Source organism: Ahaetulla prasina, chromosome 2, assembly GCF_028640845.1.
Source record: "Ahaetulla prasina isolate Xishuangbanna chromosome 2, ASM2864084v1, whole genome shotgun sequence".
Taxonomy (NCBI): Eukaryota; Metazoa; Chordata; class Lepidosauria; order Squamata; family Colubridae; genus Ahaetulla; species Ahaetulla prasina.
Window position 1 is genome coordinate 155,487,878 of NC_080540.1, and position 18,183 is coordinate 155,506,060.

The window sequence follows — 18,183 nt, forward strand, 5'->3', positions numbered from 1 at the left end:
CCAACCTAGCAGTTCGAAAGCACGTAAAAAAAATGCAAGTAGAAAAATAGGGATCACCTTTGGTGGGAAAGTAACAGCATTCCATGCGTGCGCCTTTGGTGTTTAGTCATGCTGGCCACATGACCACGGAGACATCTTCAGACAGCGCTGGCTCTTCAGCTTTGAAATGGAAATGAGCACTGCCCCCTAGAGTCAGGAACAACTAGCACACATGTGCGAGGAGAACTGAATGATTGTAGGTCAAGGACTAACTGTACCTGTATTTTCATCTTAACAAATAGAGAGCTACAATGGTTTCTGGTTTCCTTTCAGAGCAGAATATCTGCTTATTTTACTTTTGGAATATAATTTATTACAGAGAATATTGGGCAAATGACCAGTACAATATACCCATCCCTTTAGAACAATAAATATTAGTATAATTCTCTCAGACCCATGAACATAGGTCTTCTCCTTTGCATTGCAGATCCCCCGTATGTAGTTGAGAAAGAAGACAAGAACAGAAATAGTCCTTTCCAGGGGGAAGAATATGGGCCGCCAAAACCACATCAAAAGCTACTTTCTGTGAGCAGGCTGGATGAATGACGACAACAATGGAAGAGACCCAAACGTATCACCCACCCTAAGCAAATCCAGTCAAGAACTAGACTTTGAGGATGAAGAAGATGAAAGGCAGGAGAAAGATTCCGATTCTTTCAGCCTCCTCTCCGAGGACTCCATCTTCCCAGACTATGAAGTTGCTCCATCTGACAGTGAGGACAACCAAGCGATCACCTTGTACTGGTGCTGTGTCAAGAATAAAGCAAAGCTATTGCAGGATAAACTTGACAGGGGGGTGACCAGGGAAGAAGCCATGGAGTTGGATATCAACGGAAAGGTAATTAGACCTCCTTCCTGACCTGACACAGCAGGTGTGAACTGGAGATGAAATGGTCCTATGCAGTGGTGAAATCTGAACCGGTTTACTACTGGTTCACTGGTCGTGCATGTGCGCTGCGTGCGCACATGCACAGTGTGCGCCATGCACCAAATGCGAGGTGCGCACACATGCGTGCAGTGCACACCAAAAGAGGCATGCATGGGGTAAGTAGAACAGCATGCCGGGGGGGGACGGTGATCAGCTATGACGCACGATCTTTTTTTTACTTTTAAAAGCATTTTTTTACAACCTATTCGCTGAATAGATTGTAAAAGATGCTTTTAAAAGTAAAAAAAAGGCTCTGACAATCGCGTGGCTCAGCTGTGATCATCAGAGCCTTTTTTTTACCTTTTAAAAGCTTTTTTTTACAACCTATTCGGGCGAATAGGTTGTAAAAAAATGCTTTTAAAAGTAAAAAAAGGCTCTGACAATCAGGTGGCTGAGCTGTGATTGTCAGAGCCTTTTTTTTAACCTTTTAAAAGCATTTTTTAAAAGAAGCGGCAAGTGGGCGACCAGGCGATTGGGTGGGCATGGGCGGTGCAGGGGGGGGCAGGGATTTTTGCTACCGGTTCATCGCTATGAGATCAGTCGATCCGGTCCAAACTGGGAGCATTTCACCCCTGGTTCTATGATGGTATAGTTCAACTCAGGGGTGAAATCTAAAAATTTTTGCTACCTGTTCTGTGGGTGTGGCTTGGTGGGTGGGTGTGTCCTGTGACTGAGTGGGTGTGGCCAACTCAATGTCACTCACAGCCATGCCCACTCAGTCACACCACCCTCCACCAAGCCACGCCCACAGAACCCAGCAGGGGGAAAAAATTTATTTCTATTCTGCCTTTTCCCTTTCCCTCGCCACCTGTTCTCCCTTCACCTAGGCCCCGGAGCCGCCACCTGCCTCAACGGGGTTGGGGAATGCACCTTTCCCCAAATCCGGCCTTTCTCCGGAGCTGCCGCCCACTCACCGCCCGCTCGCCGCCTGCTCGCCCTTCGGCTTTGGTCAGGGGCTGGGGCCCATGGACACCCCATTCCCTGAGGCCTCGGAGTCGCCCCCTACTCGCCGCCTCCTCAACCGGGTCAGGGAATGGTGCACCAGCCTTGTCCTGGAGCCGCCGCCCGCTCTTTCTTCGCCACACGGCGTATACTTACTTTCTTCCAGCGGCTGGCTGCAAGGAAAGGCAAGCATCCAAAAGTTACCGGACTTGCTCTCCTTGAATATGCCGCCTTGTTCTATGCGCCGGCTGTGCAAGCGCACACCCAACCTGCCGCTGATAAATAAATGAAATAAACGGTGTGCGCTTACGCAGTCGGTGCATGGAACAAGCAGCAATGGTGGCAGCATATTCAAGGGGAGGAACTCCAGTAACGTTTGGACGCTTGCCTTTCCTGGCAGCCAGCCGCTGGAAGAAAGTAAGTATACGCTGCGTGGCGAAGGAAGAGTGGGCGGCGGCTCCGGGATAAGGCTGGTGTCGGGGAATGGTGCATTCCCCGACCTGGTTGAGGCAGGCGGCGAGCAGGGGGTGGCTCTGGAGTCTCAGAGGAATGAGGTATCCCTGGGCCCTGACCAAAGGCGAAGGGGAAACAGGCGGCAAGTGGGCAGCAAGTGGGGAAAGGAAGAGCGGGCAGCGGCTCCGGGGAAAGGCCGGAGTCGGGGAATGGTGCATTCCCTGACCCAGTTGGGGCAGGCGGCGGCTCCGGGGCCTCAGGGAATGGGCCCCGGCCCCCGACCGAAGGGCGAGCAGGTAGAGAGCTGCCTTCCCAGTGTTCCGGTGTCCAGCTTGCGAAAGCTGGACTGCGGGCCGTGGAGTGGTTCGGGGGCATGGCCAGCCAGCGATTGCTATCGGATGGGCGAACCAGAACCAATCTCCACTACCTACTCGTCCGATCCGGTCCTATCCGGTAGCATTTCACCCCTGGTTCAACTGGGATATAACTAGAACAATGTTCAGCTTTGTAGGTCTTTTATCCCTAGCTTTACTGGTCTTAACAGTTAGTCACAGTCAATTACTTAAAGATCACCTGCAAGCTTCTATTGCTCCAGAATCATTGGTCTATTTGTGGTTAGCACTCACTGTCATGAATGAACATATTATTCCATTGATCCATCTCTGTACAGGATTCTAATTAGCTTCCAAATACAAGTCAAAGTGTTAGTGATAGTGTAAAAGTCAATACGGCTTGGCATGGAAATATCTTCTGGCCTTTTTCAAACACAGTTGTTTATCCCAGGAGAAACTGCTGGTAGTCCCCCATCTCCACAAGGTATTTACGAGAAGGCTCGTATGTTCTGTCTTTCTAAGGGACCTTTTCTTAGACTTTGGGACAACTTCCCCCTTGAATTGGGACTAGCCCCTAACAGAATAACAACAGACTGACAAGAGTTGGAAGGGAACTTGCAGATCTCATAGTCCAACACCCTGCTCAAGGAAACCCTGTACAATTTCAGACAAAATGGCTGTCCAATTTCTTCTGAAAAGCCTCCAGTGTTGGAGCCCCCAAAACTTCTGCAGGCAAGTTGTTCCACTGATTAATTATTCTAACTGTCAGGAAATTTCTCCTTAGTTCTAGGTTGCTTCTCTCTTTATAATTTGGCCTTCTGAAAACTACTGAAAACTGAGATTCCCCAGAGCACCTACAATGATCCATGATACTTAGGATGGATGGCTGTATGGTGGTGTTTAGATTTTATGATTTGATACTTGTGTAATTTATATTTTTACCATCAGATATTTTTATTTATAATGTTTTATTAGACTATACCACCAGTCTAGGGATTGTAGCTGGTAATCTCTCAAAATAAATCAATGAATTCAGTCGTTCCAAAGATCCAACTTACTTTCATATGACTGCTTCATGAAGCAGTTATGAACAAACTACCGTATTTTTTTGGAGTATAAAATGCACCAGAGTATAAGACGCACCTTAGTTTTTGGGGAGGAAAATAAGAAAAAAGCTGATTGGCAGGTGGATCGGCCTACCCCCATCAGCTATTTCCAGAGGTGAATTTTAGCAACAGATTCCTTGGTTGTGAGCTCTGTGCCTTGCTTTTTTTTTTTTTTTGCTTTTTTTTCCTGCCTCTGAAAGCCTCCAAAACAGCTTCAGAAAAAAAGCCTCTGAAGCTCTGTTTGGGGGCTTCTTTTCTGAAGCTTCTTTTCTGATGCTTTTTTCAGCCTCAGCAGGGATATGCTGAGGAATTTGGAAGTTATCTGCACGATAAAATCGCTCAGATCCGGGACGGGCTGGACACCGATTGGGTAGATCCAGACGGGATGACGCAGGCACGTCTTGAGAACATTGTTTGGGCTGAGTTTGACCCTGTGACTCCCGATGACATGGACAGGATACTGGGGAGGTTGAACGCCACCACATGTTTATTGGACCTGTGTCCCTCCTGGCTGGTACTGGCCACCCAGGAGGTCACATGAGGCTGGCTCCAGGGAATTACCAGCGCTTCTCTGAGGGAGGGAGTCTTCCCAGCCACCTTGAAAGAGGTGGTGGTGAGGCCCCTCCTTAAGAAGCCTTCCCTGGACCCAGCTATTCTGATTAATTACTGTCCGGTCTCCAATCTTCGCTTTTCGGTGAAGGTTGTTGAGAGTGTGATGGCCTGGCAACTCCCCCAGTACCTGGAGGAAACTGTTTATTTAGACCCGTACCAGTCCAGCTTCAGGCCTGGGTACAGCACAGAGACGGCTTTGGTCGCGTTGGTCGATGATCTCTGGAGAGCATGGGACAGAGGTTGTTCCTCTGTTCTTGTCCTGTTAGATCTGTCAGCGGCGTTCGATACCATCGACCATGGTATCTTGCTACGACAGTTGGAAGGTCTGGGAGTGGGAGGCACCGTCTTACGGTGGTTCTCCTCCTACCTCTTCGACCGCTCGCAGATGGTGTTAACAGGGGGGCAGAGATCGACTGCTAGGCAACTCACTTGTGGGGTGCTTCAGGGGTCGATTCTCTCACCCCTCCTGTTCAACATTTATATGAAACCGCTGGGAAAGATCATCCGTGGTTTCGGGGTGAGCTGTCAGCTGTATGCTGACGATACTCAACTGTACATTTTCACCCCGAACCACCCCAACGAAGCTGTCGATGTGATGACTCGGTGTCTTGAGACCGTTCGGGTCTGGATGGTGACGAACAGGCTCCAACTCAACCCATCCAAGACGGAGTGGCTATGGATGCCGGCATCCCGGCACAGTCAGCTTACCCCATTACTGACTGTGGGGGGCGAATCGCTAGCCCCCAGGGAATTGGTGCGCAATTTAGGCATTCTCCTGGATGCACGGCTGTCCTTACAAGACCATTTGACGGCCGTCGCCAGGGGAGCTTTTTATCAGATCCGCCTGATTCGCCAGTTGTGCCCCTTCCTTGATTGGGACTCTTTGTGCACAGTCACTCATGCCCTCGTTACCTCTCGCCTGGATTACTGCAATGCTCTCTACATGGGGCTCCCCTTGAAGAGCACCCGGAGGCTCCAACTGGTACAGAATGCGGCCGCGCGGGGGATTGAGGGAGCTCCCCATAGCTCCTATGTAACACCTCTCCTGCGCAGGCTGCATTGGTTGCTGGTGGTCTTCTGGGTGCGCTTCAAGGTGTTGGTTATCACCTTCAAAGCGCTCCATGGCATTGGACCGGGATATTTACGGGACCGCCTGCTGCTGTCAGTTACCTCCCATGGCCCGATACGTCCAGTGCGCTCTCACAGGGAGGGCCTTCTTAGGGTGCCGTCGGCTAGCCAATGTCGGCTGGTGGCCCCCAGGGGAAGAGCGTTCTCTGTGGGGGGCCCAGCTCTGTGGAACGAGCTGCCAGTGGGACTCCATCTTCTCCCTGATCTCCGGACCTTTAGACGCGAGCTCAAGACTTTCTTTTTTCACCAAACGGGGCTGGCCTGATTGATTTTAATATGGGGGTTTTTAGCGGGTTCTTAAACAGGGTTTTAGTTTTTGTAAAAAAATTTAGCTAATATTTTTTAACTATACAGCGATTGAATTTAGATTTTTAAATTTGTTATAGTATTTTAATTTGTCTTGGATCCCTGTTGTTTTATTTGCTGTACACCGCCCTGAGTCTTCGGAGAAGGGCGGTATAAAAATATGAACAAATAAATAAATAAATAAATAAATGAAACCTCTGTTAGAAAAGCTGGGCAGGGCTACATTTGGAGTATAAGATGCACCCAGATTTTCACCCTCTTTTTTGGGGGAAAAATGGTGCATCTTATACTCTGAAAAATACAGTATCTGATGTTTGTGCGTGGCTAGATGATAGAGGGGAAACCGTGACTGAATGGCACAAAGACACACCCTTTTATTCAACTGAATGAATAGTCATCTGGGGTGGATCATTGGCCTTTGTTGCTATTACTTTCAAGTTTTAGTCCTAGAGTGGAATTTATTCATAGTATTCCTCATCCCCATCGCCAATTCAGCCAAGAACTAAAGTGAATACTTCTTGTCGCATTTTTGCATTTGTGATGCTAGATAGACATAGTTCTCTTCATAACTGGGTTAGGTAGCTGTGATTTTCGGGTTTTATACCCGAAGTGTAAGTGGAAGAGATGCAACGCTTGATTTGGGCCCTTAGGAGATGAGGATGCTTGCTCAGGACCACCAGTCCCACCTATCATTCTCCCTTGAATATGTTACGTTGCTCTGCCGCAGTTTCTTCACCATGCTCCACCCTCATTCTCCTTTCGCAATGTTTCCTGTAGTGGGGGAATAACACCTCCACATGCACACACCTTAGAAATACCAAGAGGGGCGTGTAGGAAGAAGCTGGAGTTTCTACCAAGGGAAAAAAGCCCATCCCACTGCTGTAGGCCCCTTCATTCTCTCCTGTAAAATAATCACTCGCTTATATAAGAAAAGGTGTTTTGCATTCTGATGATTCACTCCGAGGAGCCCTATCCTCCAGGGTTTAAGAGGCTCCCCCTAAGCAGCTTATGGTTTTTGCAAGCCAGCCAATTGTCTTATGTGCTCTGAGAGGATCTAAAGGGGGAAATATAGCAGATTAGCTACAATATAAAAAATGTGCCTTATACATGAGAAAATATATGTCTAATCCCAGTGGTGAAATCTAAATTTCTTTCCTACCGGTTCTGTGGGCGTGGCTTGCTGGGGGGGTCATGTGACTGGGTGGGCGTGGCTATGTAACTGGAGGATCAAAAGACAGAAACTCACTAACAATGTCCTGCTGGAGCAGGGTTGGACTAAATGACCTCCAGATCCCTTCCAGGATTATCCTCTGAAGCTGCGTCTAGTGCCAGGTTTGTAGTCCTTCCTTCCTCTTTCTTTCTTTCTTTCTTTCTTTCTTTCTTTCTTTCTTTCTTTCTTTCTTTCTTTCTTTTTTCTTTCTTTCTTTCTTTCTTCCTTCCTTCCTTCCTTCCTTTCTCTCTCTCTCTCTCTCTCTCTCTCTCAAACAAACCCCCTACACCCCCCATTTTTTGCCTAGCAGGCTTCAGCTTTTTTACCTTTTAAAAAATGCTTTTAAAAGTTTAAAAAAAGCCTCTGACAATCAGGCACCTTAGCTGGGATCGGCAGGGTTTGTTTTAACCCTTTAAAAGCATTTTATTTACAACCTCTTCGGCTGAAGAGGTTGTTAAAAAAATGCTTTTAAAAGTTAAAAAAAAAGGCTGGATATTGGGGGGACGGGACGGATTTTTGCTACCGGTTCTCCGGACTACCCTCCATCATTGCTACCAAATCGGTTGATCCGGTCCAAACCAGGAGGATTTCACCCCTGTCTAATCCCTGCTAATATCATCACCCTATATTGATTGCCACTTTCTACTCATAGTTAACCAGAGAATCCTATCTCCAGGGTCAATCTTATGATGGATGGGGATGAACAGAGTCACCAGGGATGGTGATGGAAAAGCATTTTTGCTACATGGCATCCAGTCCCTGCATGGCATTTACTTAGCCATTGAAGAAGCTCAGAAGTATGATCTTATTGCACCAGGGCTAGCCACGATGATGCAGCAGCCATCAAGATATTGGGATCATAGACCTCAAAACCTGAAAGGATGGATGGGGAAAGATCTTGTGTGCTCTGGAAGAAGGAATCTTAACATTTTTCCCTCTTGCTCTCCAGAACGGCCTCTTGGTAGCATGTTTCCGGGGTTTCAAAGATATTGTCGTTCTTCTCAGTAAATGCTCCTACATAGATGTCAACCACCAGGATAACGATGGAAACACAGCACTTATGGTGGCAGCCCAAGCAGGTAGGAAAAGTTGCAATTTTCATACACCACATTACACCAGGCAAGACACAGGGGACTTCAAAAGATTCAAACATCGGCGAGATGTTTGATCAGAATTTTAAAACCAGCAAGTTGAAGAACACGGTTCCAAATGATGCAAAAAAAAAAAAAAAAGACTTTTTCTTTCCTGTCATTGCCTTGTTTAAAATCATTATCTATCCAGAACAATATTTAATGGGGAAAAAAAACCCCACTACTGTTGGATCTTTATGTCCTGCATCTCTCATAGGATGCATTTACCAGGAAGGAGGCTGGGTTTTGAATGTACAGTTCAGTAGTGGGATTCAAATTTTTTTACTACCGGTTCTGTGGGTGTGGCTTGGTGGGCGTGGCTGGGAATGGATACTGTAAAATCTCCATTTCCACCCCACCCCACTAACCTGCTTTCTAGCTCCCTATACAGGGCAACAAAAGAAGAACCAGCCGATTAGCTGGGACTCAATCAGCTGAGACTCAGGAGGCAGCAATAGATGGGGGCGAGGCCAGTCAGAGGTGGTATTTGCCGGTTCTCCAAACTATTCAAAATTTCCGCTACCAGTTCTCCAGAATACCACCTGTAGTACACTTTGGAATACCATAAGTGGGTTGGGTTGGGTTTCCAGTTTGTGTGCTAACTGATTCTGGTTGGAGCAAAAAAGGAGCAGATGAAGGTATTTATTTGGGACCTCCCCTAACATTTTCCTTCAGTTTCAACATAGGCAATGTGTGATATTTTAAAGTGGTATGGGGGTCTTAGGACAGTGAATCTGTTTGTTACAACCACAAAGGATCTCAGGGGCAGAAATGGGTTTCATCAGGTTCTGACCAGTTCTGGAGAACCGGTAGCGGAAATTTTGAGTAGTTCGGAGAACTGGTAGTAAAAATTCTGACTGACCTCAACCCCATCTCTTCTCTGCCTCCAAAGTTCCAGCTGATTGGGAGGAAACGGGGATTTTGCAGTAACCTTCCCCTGGAGTGGGGTGGGAATGGAGATTTTACAGTATCCTTCCACAGCCACCAAGCCATGCCACGCCCACCAAGCCACACCCAAAGAACCGGTTGTAAAAAAAATTGAAACCCTCCACTGTTCAGGGGGTTTGTCAGCCCATTTATACACACTTTGATGACTTGTGCCTATGGAAAGGAACTAGTTATAAACAGTCTGCAAAGCAAAAGTGATGGGGAGCTGCACAAAATGAAAAATCAAACAAAATTAAGAAAATGCCCCTTAGAGTAGAACTGTGGATTCTTTGTGATCGATGCTGCCTTTAGAGGGTAACGAGTATCTTTCTTTGGAGATCTCAGCGCATTCCTAACCCTGTTCCCTTTCTCTCTCTGTTCTCTCTCTTTTGCCACAAAGGACACGTTACCATTTTGAACTATCTTCTGAATTACTATCCAGGAGTAGACATTGAGATGCAGGACGACAGAGGCCTGACTGCACTCATGAAGGCTGCAATAAGAGGGAAGGACGATTGCATTGCAGCTTTGCTCATGGCAGGTATATGATTAATTACCGCTGACTTTCCAAATGTTGATTTTAATGTTCTTGGAATTAACATAATCTGTTAAAATAAGCTAACATAGTTTAGAAAGTTAGTTAGAAACATTAGGGGCATCTCTTTTTTCGAGGAGAGACGGTGTACAAACTCCCCCACTCAAACTGGAATATGAGTGAGAGATGTACTTTTCAAGGACGGTTTAGAAAACTAAACATTGCCCACAACCAATCAGGAGAGAGTATTTTCCCGCTCCAACAGAGGACCAGACTGAGAACTTCAACTGACAACTATATACAATACATAACACCGAGCAGTGCAGGACAGCAAAAGCAATTCTCTTTGTTACTCACCAGCATGCATGGGATGAAAAACAGCTGAAGAGTAGCCACAATAGATAAATTGCAGGCGAGCTGTAATTTAGAGCCTTTTATTATTAATAACACTTGGAGCAACCTAATCTCCATAAAAAGATTTGTCAGTATAGTGTTGACTTGTCCCTTTCCATAGTGGGTCTCTTCCATTCACACGCAGATATTGTAGACCAGAGTTTCTCAACCTCAGCAACTCTAAGTAAGATGTGTGGACTTCAACTCCCCATAGTTCCCTAGCCACTGGAGAATTATGGGAGTTGGTCCACACATCTTAGAGTTGGCTAAGGTTGAGAAACTCTTTTTTTTTAAAGATATTCCAGGTTTGGCCATTCCCATGACTTTACTTCTTTTTATGGGCTGAATCAGTGTTTTTCTAGCCCCATGCTGTTCATCTGCAATTGGAGCAAAGCTAGGCTGCTTCCTTTCCTTTTTATTTTATTTTTTTCAGTGCTGGGACTTGAAAGAAAACTGTTAGTCCAACTCTAAGCCTTTAATACATTTGTGGTCGGTTTCACACACTGATAAGCAACCTGCCTAGAACTCCTGCCTTCGCCCTGGGGTCAAGGAAGCCATTATTCTACACACAGGGACACTATACCATGATTAGAACTATTGGGAAAAAAACCAGGTTGCTATCCTTCTGTGGCAGTTTTTCTCAACCTTGCCAACTTGAAAAGGTGTGGACGGCAACTTCCAGACTTCCCCAGCCAGACGCCTAGGATCACAACTAGCAGACCCTTTTAAAGAAAAAGAAAAAAATCAAAGGAACTTGATACAGACACTACTCATATTTTTACATATGTAATTTTTTTTTACATACATTCTATATTTTTGCATAGAATGTATGTTGAATATATTGGGGGCATGGAGAGCAGTTTATATTCTTCTACACGTAGGGGATTTTTATTATTCTGGAAACCATGGCAGCTTAGTGTGCCTTTAAATTTTTTCTTTGTTTGTTTGAATTTTTCTGTTGATCAGCTGGAGGGAAACTGGATTGGCCCCTTATCTCTTCTCATATTTCAAGGCCAGCAAAAGTTGGCTTGTGAAGGAAGGGAGATGAAAGCTGAGTTGGGGGGAAAAAATGTTGTTTGGAAATGTAGACAGCTCTGGGAAGGGAAAGAGACTCTGGAGATTGGGGAAAGTCTACTTCGGTTGTTGTTTTGCATAGGCCAGCCAACAGTCACCACAAGTTCAACATCATGGTCTCTTCCCCATAACTCAGCAAAGTACATTCTACCCTCAGTGGGCCTATGGGAAACGAAGCCAATTTTGATGTTGCTGTTCCTTTTACTAGTTCCCCTTTGCCTCTGTTCTGGCTAGCAGCTGGAGGACACGGTCCTCATTCCCCATTAGGAGGAAGCCCGTCTTCCTTGCACCTTTTCCGCTTCACCGGCCACCCAATCACAGGACTGCCGAGATGGTGATGGTTTTAATAAGGTATTAGCTGTCTCCATTTAGCCATCTGTTAGAAACTGCTAGCAAAGGGGCAAGGTTAGTTGAAGAAGCTAAATTCATTCTCACTGTCTGCATGAGCCAGAAGGAGTTTAGACATTTTCAGAGTGTGTTCACTTCAGCTGTCCAGAAATGGCAGAAAACAGAGAGAGATGGCTGAAAGGGCTGTTAAGCCCAGGGGCAGGGATGATACAGCATAGCAGGAAAGTTCTCCTGGTTTATCTCTATCTATCAATCTATCACTCTATCGATCATTTATCTACCTACGTAGTTTTCTATCTCACAGAGAGACTTTCATTGCACAGCTCTTCAAAAACTGATATGAATGGCAAGTCTGGCTATATTCCCAGCAGATTCTCCTGCTACGCATTCCATGTGTACACAGTGTTGTAGCTGTATTGTGTGAAATAAAAACAGCAACTAGACCTAATTATTCTGGATTCAATACTCCATCAGTTGTGGTGTCTATCAGGATTCTGGCAGTTGCCCAAAGATACCAGGTGTTGAGAAAGCATCTTGGAAGGTCTTACTTAAATGAACACTTGGTTGTTTGGTTGGTTGTTCTCATCTTGCTAACTAATCTGTGAAACATACACAACAGTACAGTTCTCTTGATAAAAAAAGGTTCTCAATTAAAAATGAGTAAAGCAAAACATCCATCCAAATCTAAGTTCAAAAAGATTCCTCCATGCAAATCAGAAGCTTTTGATAGAAATTTTGTCAGACTAGATAATCTACATGAATCAAACTCCTGATTTCCAGAATCCTAACCCCAATCCAGCTAATGATAAAAAACCAGCAGTTCTATCTTCCATTTGATCTCACTCTCCATATGTCATTTTTTTAAAAAAACCTACACCTTCTTCCATCTGTTTGCAGGCAGGAACCACAAGAATCTCCAATCCTTTTTAACCATATTGTTTACATATTTATATCTGATGACCTCCACAAGCTGTCATAATGGAAATCTTTGGAGGAAACTGGGCCTACTATTCAATTCTAAACATGATATCTATTCCCATGATGGCAAACCTATGGCATGATGCCATGGGTGGCACACGTAGCCATATCAGTGAGCACGCGAGCTCATCACTGGCGCGCATGCACTTGCCGGTCAGCTGATTTTCGGGCTTTCTGGGCCCACTAGAAGTAGGGAAACAGGCTGTTTCCTGCCTCCGGAGGGCCTGTGGGGTGGTGGGGAAGGCCCCTTTTTTTCTCTCACCTGGCTCCAGAGCCTCTCTATGAGTCTGGGGAGGGCGAAAACAGCCTTTTCCACCACCACCCGGAGGCCCTCCGGAGGCCAGAAACTGCCCATTTGCCAACTTCCAGTTGGACAAGAAGTGACGTTTTTTGCTATCCCCAGCCTCCAGAGCCTCTCTAGGAGTCTCTGGAGGCTGGGGACAGCAAAAAAGTTACTTCCTGTCCAACCAGAAGTTGGCAAATGGGCAGTTTCTGTCCTCCAGAGGGCCTCCGGGGATATGGGGAAGGCCGTTTTTACCCTCCCCAGACTCATAGAGAAGCTCTAGAACCATGTGAGAGAGAAAAACAGGCCTACCGGGCCATCACGTGCCAGGAGCAGGGGGGAGGAGGAGTCACACATGCATGCGTGGAGGCGGGACACATAAAATTATGGGTATGGGCACATGCGCGTGCAATTCCCCACCCCTCCCCCCCGCCTCCTGGCACATGATGGCAAAAAGATTAGCCATCATTGATTTATTCTTTTCTTGAATCTATGTCATCAGGCAAGGGATTCTTTTTTTCATCAGTTCTTCTCCACTGTAATCCCAGTGATAACACATGCTCTCTCACACTCTTTCACATATGAACATACATGTTCACGTATGTCCCTATAGAAGCTGCTTTCACCCTCAGAAGGAAAGGTAGGCAAGAAAATGCTACCATCCACGATTCTCTACTCAATGCACAACTCAGGTGTACAACTCAGGTGTACAAAAACTATACACCTGGAAAAAAAAGAATTAGCACAGGATGCAGAAGAAGCTTTCAGGTAATGTAAAGGGGCCCAGCTTCTCCTCCCTTCCTTGAATCTCAAAATGGGATGGTGAAAGCAACTCCAAAACCAGACTTCTGGGGCAGCATCTGGGGGGCGGCGATATACAAGTGTGGACTTGGGAATGAAACACCGCTGGACTTCTCATAGTGTGTGCTTTGCCCTAGGAGCTGACGTTGCCGCTGTGGACCCCGTGAAAGGAAAAAACGCACAGGAATGGGCAGCCATGACTGGATGCTTTGAAACTATCATGCGGATCAGAATCCTTTTGCAACGCCCCTGTGCCCAGCAATTCTCTAACAAGTACTTGCCGGAGTGGCCCCCTTTGCCTGAACTGGTGGCCCAAGCGACGGCTACAAAATCCAGAGCCAAGCGTCTCTCTGATCACATTTGCTCCATGTTTACCATCCGTTTCCCGCAAGACGCCGAGGCGGATGGGGTGATGGATCACATGGTGCGCATGACCACGTCCTTGGCCAGCCCATTTGTGACCACGGCTTGTCAAACGCTCTGTCCTGACAGCCCACCGGAAGTAGGCAAGCAGAGACACTCAGTGCCAGAAATTCTCAACCAGTACGTACCTGATCCCGATGCCAAATCAGTAAACAGCAGGTCGTGCAGCAGTAGCCAGTTCAGGACCCAAACCCTGATACCGTATCAATCCCCTAGTCCCATTGTGAAGTTTCTGTCCCTTCCTATGCGATTCAACAGCTCGATTCCAAAAATTAAGCTCAGCAAGTCTTCTTCCCAGTCAACTCCTGAAGAGAACAAACCACCCAAGACTAAAAACAAGAATGCACTGCAGGTGCCTAAATGGCGATACAAGGAGCTGAAAGAAGAGAAGAAGAAATCTGAGGAAGCAGCAGGGCAGAAGAAGAAGCCAGACAAGGCTAAAGGAAAAGACAAATAGTCGTGATGTTTGGGGATGCAAGAAGAAAATGATACTCCAAAGATAAAGTAAAACTCTGCCTCAGGGTAACTCAGAAAAATATTATCACCCTTATGGATACTTTCTCAATTTTTGGTCACGCAAAGGAACTAATTCTAAAGTTACCTGCCAATATTGGTAATAGATTCTAATCTTCAGGATAGAAAATGTGGGTTTTACAGAAGAAAGAGTGTAATTTAATGTCTCCCTTGCGTGGAATATCCCAACTCCGGCCCTCAAATGAACCTTAAGAATGCTTAGCGTCTTTTTTCCTTTCAAGCTTTGGTGGAAAAGCTGTGGAAGAGAAGCAGATGGGGAGAATTAGAACTTGAAAATGGGCAAGATTGGGAAGAAACGCCCTCTCGCTCTCTTTTCAATGTGTACTTTCCTTCTTCCCAAGAAAGTTACGTTTATGATGTGTAAGCTTATAACGTGTATTATTTTCCCAAGAGCATTGCCTCATTGGTGATCCCAGCCCTTAGGTGGGCAAAGGAAGAGTTGATGGGCTGTCCAGATAATATCCTAAATTAAGTCAGGGAGACGCTCCTAGCATCCATTCTGCAACTCCCTAACAGCCCCAGAAAGTATTGCTGAAAACAAGTAACAAAATAGATAATTTTCAACTGTGTTTCTTTTTTTCTCCTCTCTCTCTCTCTCTCTCTCTCTCTCTCTCTCTCTCTCTCTCTCTCTCTTTCTTTTTTCTTTTGTGAGAGGTAGAGTCCGAGGTCATATGCTTTATTTCACATTTAATAATCATACACACACCATGCAAAAAGTTCTGAATTTATTTATTATGTGCCATCACATCAATGTCAATTCTTAATGGCTACATATACCGTGTTTCCCTAAAAATAAAACCTCCAAAAAAAAATAAGACCTCCCCGAAAATATTTAAAAGCATTCACAGCCAGTCCCCGTCATTTCCTCTGGTTAGGGTTAGGGTTAGGTTAGTTGGAAATCAGGTAAGACTGCAAGAGGATCCCCGTCTTGCTCCACGCATCCCAAAATAATAAGACCTCCCCGAAAATAAGGCCAAGCGCTTATTTCAGGGTTCAAAAATATAAAACAGGGTCTTATTTTTGGGGAAACACGGTAGTACATAGATTTCTTGCATGACAATCAACCCTTAATCTGATCTTTCAGATCTTCAAAAACAAAAATCAACAGAAAAATTTTGGATAGTTTCCACTTTTTAAAAAAAATGAGAATGGGAAGTACTTTACCTTCAGTGCCCTCCTACCTCTCGTTCTTTACCCTGCCATCTAAAATATGAAAAGACAAGGCCTCCAGGGGCCCTCTAGACTTGTTCATCTCAGCTCTACAAGAAGGGCCACCACAGCTAGATCTTACAAACTTTTCTCTGAAGTTAAGAGCTGAGGTCACATCTGTAGAGAAGCGGAGTGGTTGGTTTTGGATGTGCTATTACCAAGTTCAAGAAATTTATGAAGCTGGGAAGATGCAAAGATTATATTTATTTATTTATTTTTAAAAAAAATAAAACATGGGATTTGTCTTTATTTCTTTTTTTCACTTTCTGAACTAGGTTCAACTTACCTTTCATTTCTCTGCAGCATACATTCAGTTCTCATAGAGCAAATAAGAATAAATCATTGTTTGATGTTAACAAAAATAGAAAAATTAGAAGATCATATAGAATTGCTGGAGAAAACTATATTTAAGATTGAGGGGTGGATAAAATAGAGGGTGTTACTGTGACAAATACGAATTCAATGTTGTTTCGAAATAATTACAGTACATTAGATATGGACTGAGATTAAGAAGGACTTGTTAAGCTGGGAAAATTAAAATATGTCACTGTTGGGGAGAATGTCTATGATAAGAACCAAAGTTTTGCTAAGAATGATGTTTTTTGTTTTGTGCAATATCTACTTTATCAACGGATGTACCATTTAAACAATGATGAAAGATATATCTAAAATTTATGTGGTGTGAGAGGACAGGCTGCCTACACGATGGCCAGCATTTATTTTGCTGTGGCCTCTCCCTAGCCAGCAAACCAACTGCTGGCTATAAAGTCTGAGCAGAGAGGCAGCTGGGTATCTGTTCATCTGTGGATATAAAGCAGCATGAAGCAGCAGATAGCTATATAGTGACCAGATGTCCTGCTTTTGGCGGGACAGTCCCGCTTTTTAATAATTTGTCCCGCGTCCCGCAGCAATTCCAAAAAGTCCCAATTTTTTTTTGTTTCACTCCCATTCTGAAAATGGGAGGCGGCAACGCAAGAGGAGGAGGCGGAGAAGGGGGAGTGGCAGAGAAGGGGGCGCGAGAGGGAGGAGAGACGCCACTTGACTTCACCCGAGAGGAAGAGAAGAGCCGAGAGGAGAGCCGAGCCTGCCTGGAAGAGCAGAGAAGCAGCAGCCGCTCCTCCTCCTTCAGGCAGATGGCAAGACTCAGCACGCATGCGCAGCCCCCCCTTCCCCCCTCATCAATGGTGTTCCGCTTTGCCATCGCTGAAACCTGGTCACTTTAGATAGATAAGGATACTGTTCTCTAGCAGTAGGACTCACAAGTAGTAGGAGAAGGAGGAACAGTAGGAGGATATGTAGAAGTGGGAAAGAATGGGGTAGTGAGCAGTAAATACTAGATTTGAGTGCTTGTGTGTGTGCTGCTTAGGATCCTGGTTTGTTGTGTTGGCTGTCCTGTGTTTTGGAGCCTACTAATTTGGATATACACAGGGGTGGGCTGCTGGGGGTTCACAGAGGTTCGGGAGAATCTCTACTAAGATTCTGTGCAGCCCGTTTTGGATGCAGGTAAATGCAGGGTGCACGCAGAGGCTAGGGGAGGATGAAAAATGGGCCTACCAGAAGCCCATTTCCAGTCTCCAGAGGGCCTCCAGAGCCTGAGGAGGCCGTTTTTGCCCTCCGTGAGGCTCGAGGAAAGCCTCTGGAGCCCGGGAAGGGCAAAAACACTCCCCCCCCCACCATTGTGCAGGAGGTGGACTAGGCCATGCCCATCATGGCCACGCCCACCCAGCAACCAGGCAGAGAACCCCTTGCTAAAATTTTTGAAGCCCACCTCTGGATATATGTAAAAGAATCCATGACAAATGGAACAGGTAAAAGAAAAACCCCAAGTTAAAAATAAAGTGTTATAAGATTCAAAGAAAAGAGAAGGATTGGGTTTACTAAATTTGAAGTTGTGTTTCCCTGCTTGTTGTTCAATCTGGTTGAAAAAAAAATGTTGTAGCTGAGAAGCAAGTCTTTTAAGTTAGAAGAACATGACCCAAGGTTTGGACGGCATGGATATTTATCATATGAGAAAATTAAAATTAATGTGGACTTTAAAAATCATGTTATTAGATGTGCCATATTGAGAATATGGAACAGATACAAACCCAGGTTGTGCCTAAAGGTACCTTTATGGATCTCAGCGCAAGAAGCGTAAGAGAACTGGCAGATGAAGCTGAATAGTTGATGTACCAGGACTGATTGGAAAATTAACAAGAGGAATTCAATCTCAAATCAAGAGAGCCATTAATAGCACAAGGATACTAATTATTGTATTTTTATTTAATTAAATATTAATGAACTAAGAATTTTGGTTATACAGATAGATTAGTGGGGAAATGTGTGGTTGAAATTTATATCGTGTTATGATCTCAAAGAGATTTTTTTCTAAAAGGATTTATTGGTGGTAGGCAATGTCAGAGAAATACAGAATCAGTGGTGGGATTCAGCCGGTTCGCACCGGTTTGAGTGAACTGGTTGTTAAATTAGCCCTCCTCTCCCCACTATCAAAG

General features: G+C 45.3%; 1 protein-coding gene across 1 annotated transcript; it reads left to right on the forward strand.

Moving 5' to 3' along the window:
• The first annotated feature begins 577 nt into the window (after window positions 1-577).
• On the forward strand, window positions 578-14,405 carry ANKRD33 (ankyrin repeat domain 33). The gene is made up of 4 exons (XM_058167926.1): window positions 578-877; window positions 8,006-8,135; window positions 9,514-9,654; window positions 13,663-14,405. Exons 1-4 carry the CDS (start codon window positions 578-580, stop codon window positions 14,403-14,405), a joined length of 1,314 nt encoding a protein of 437 aa, XP_058023909.1.
• Window positions 14,406-18,183: the final 3,778 nt, after the last annotated feature.

Excerpts from the sequence above, each read along its gene's own strand:
- ANKRD33 (XM_058167926.1), top strand. The coding sequence starts at position 578 with ATGAATGACGACAACAATGGAAGAGACCCAAACGTATCACCCACCCTA. Across the intron at positions 8,136-9,513 it reads TATGGTGGCAGCCCAAGCAG|GACACGTTACCATTTTGAAC; the intron begins GTAGGAAAAGTT and ends TTTGCCACAAAG. Across the intron at positions 9,655-13,662 it reads TGCAGCTTTGCTCATGGCAG|GAGCTGACGTTGCCGCTGTG; the intron begins GTATATGATTAA and ends GCTTTGCCCTAG.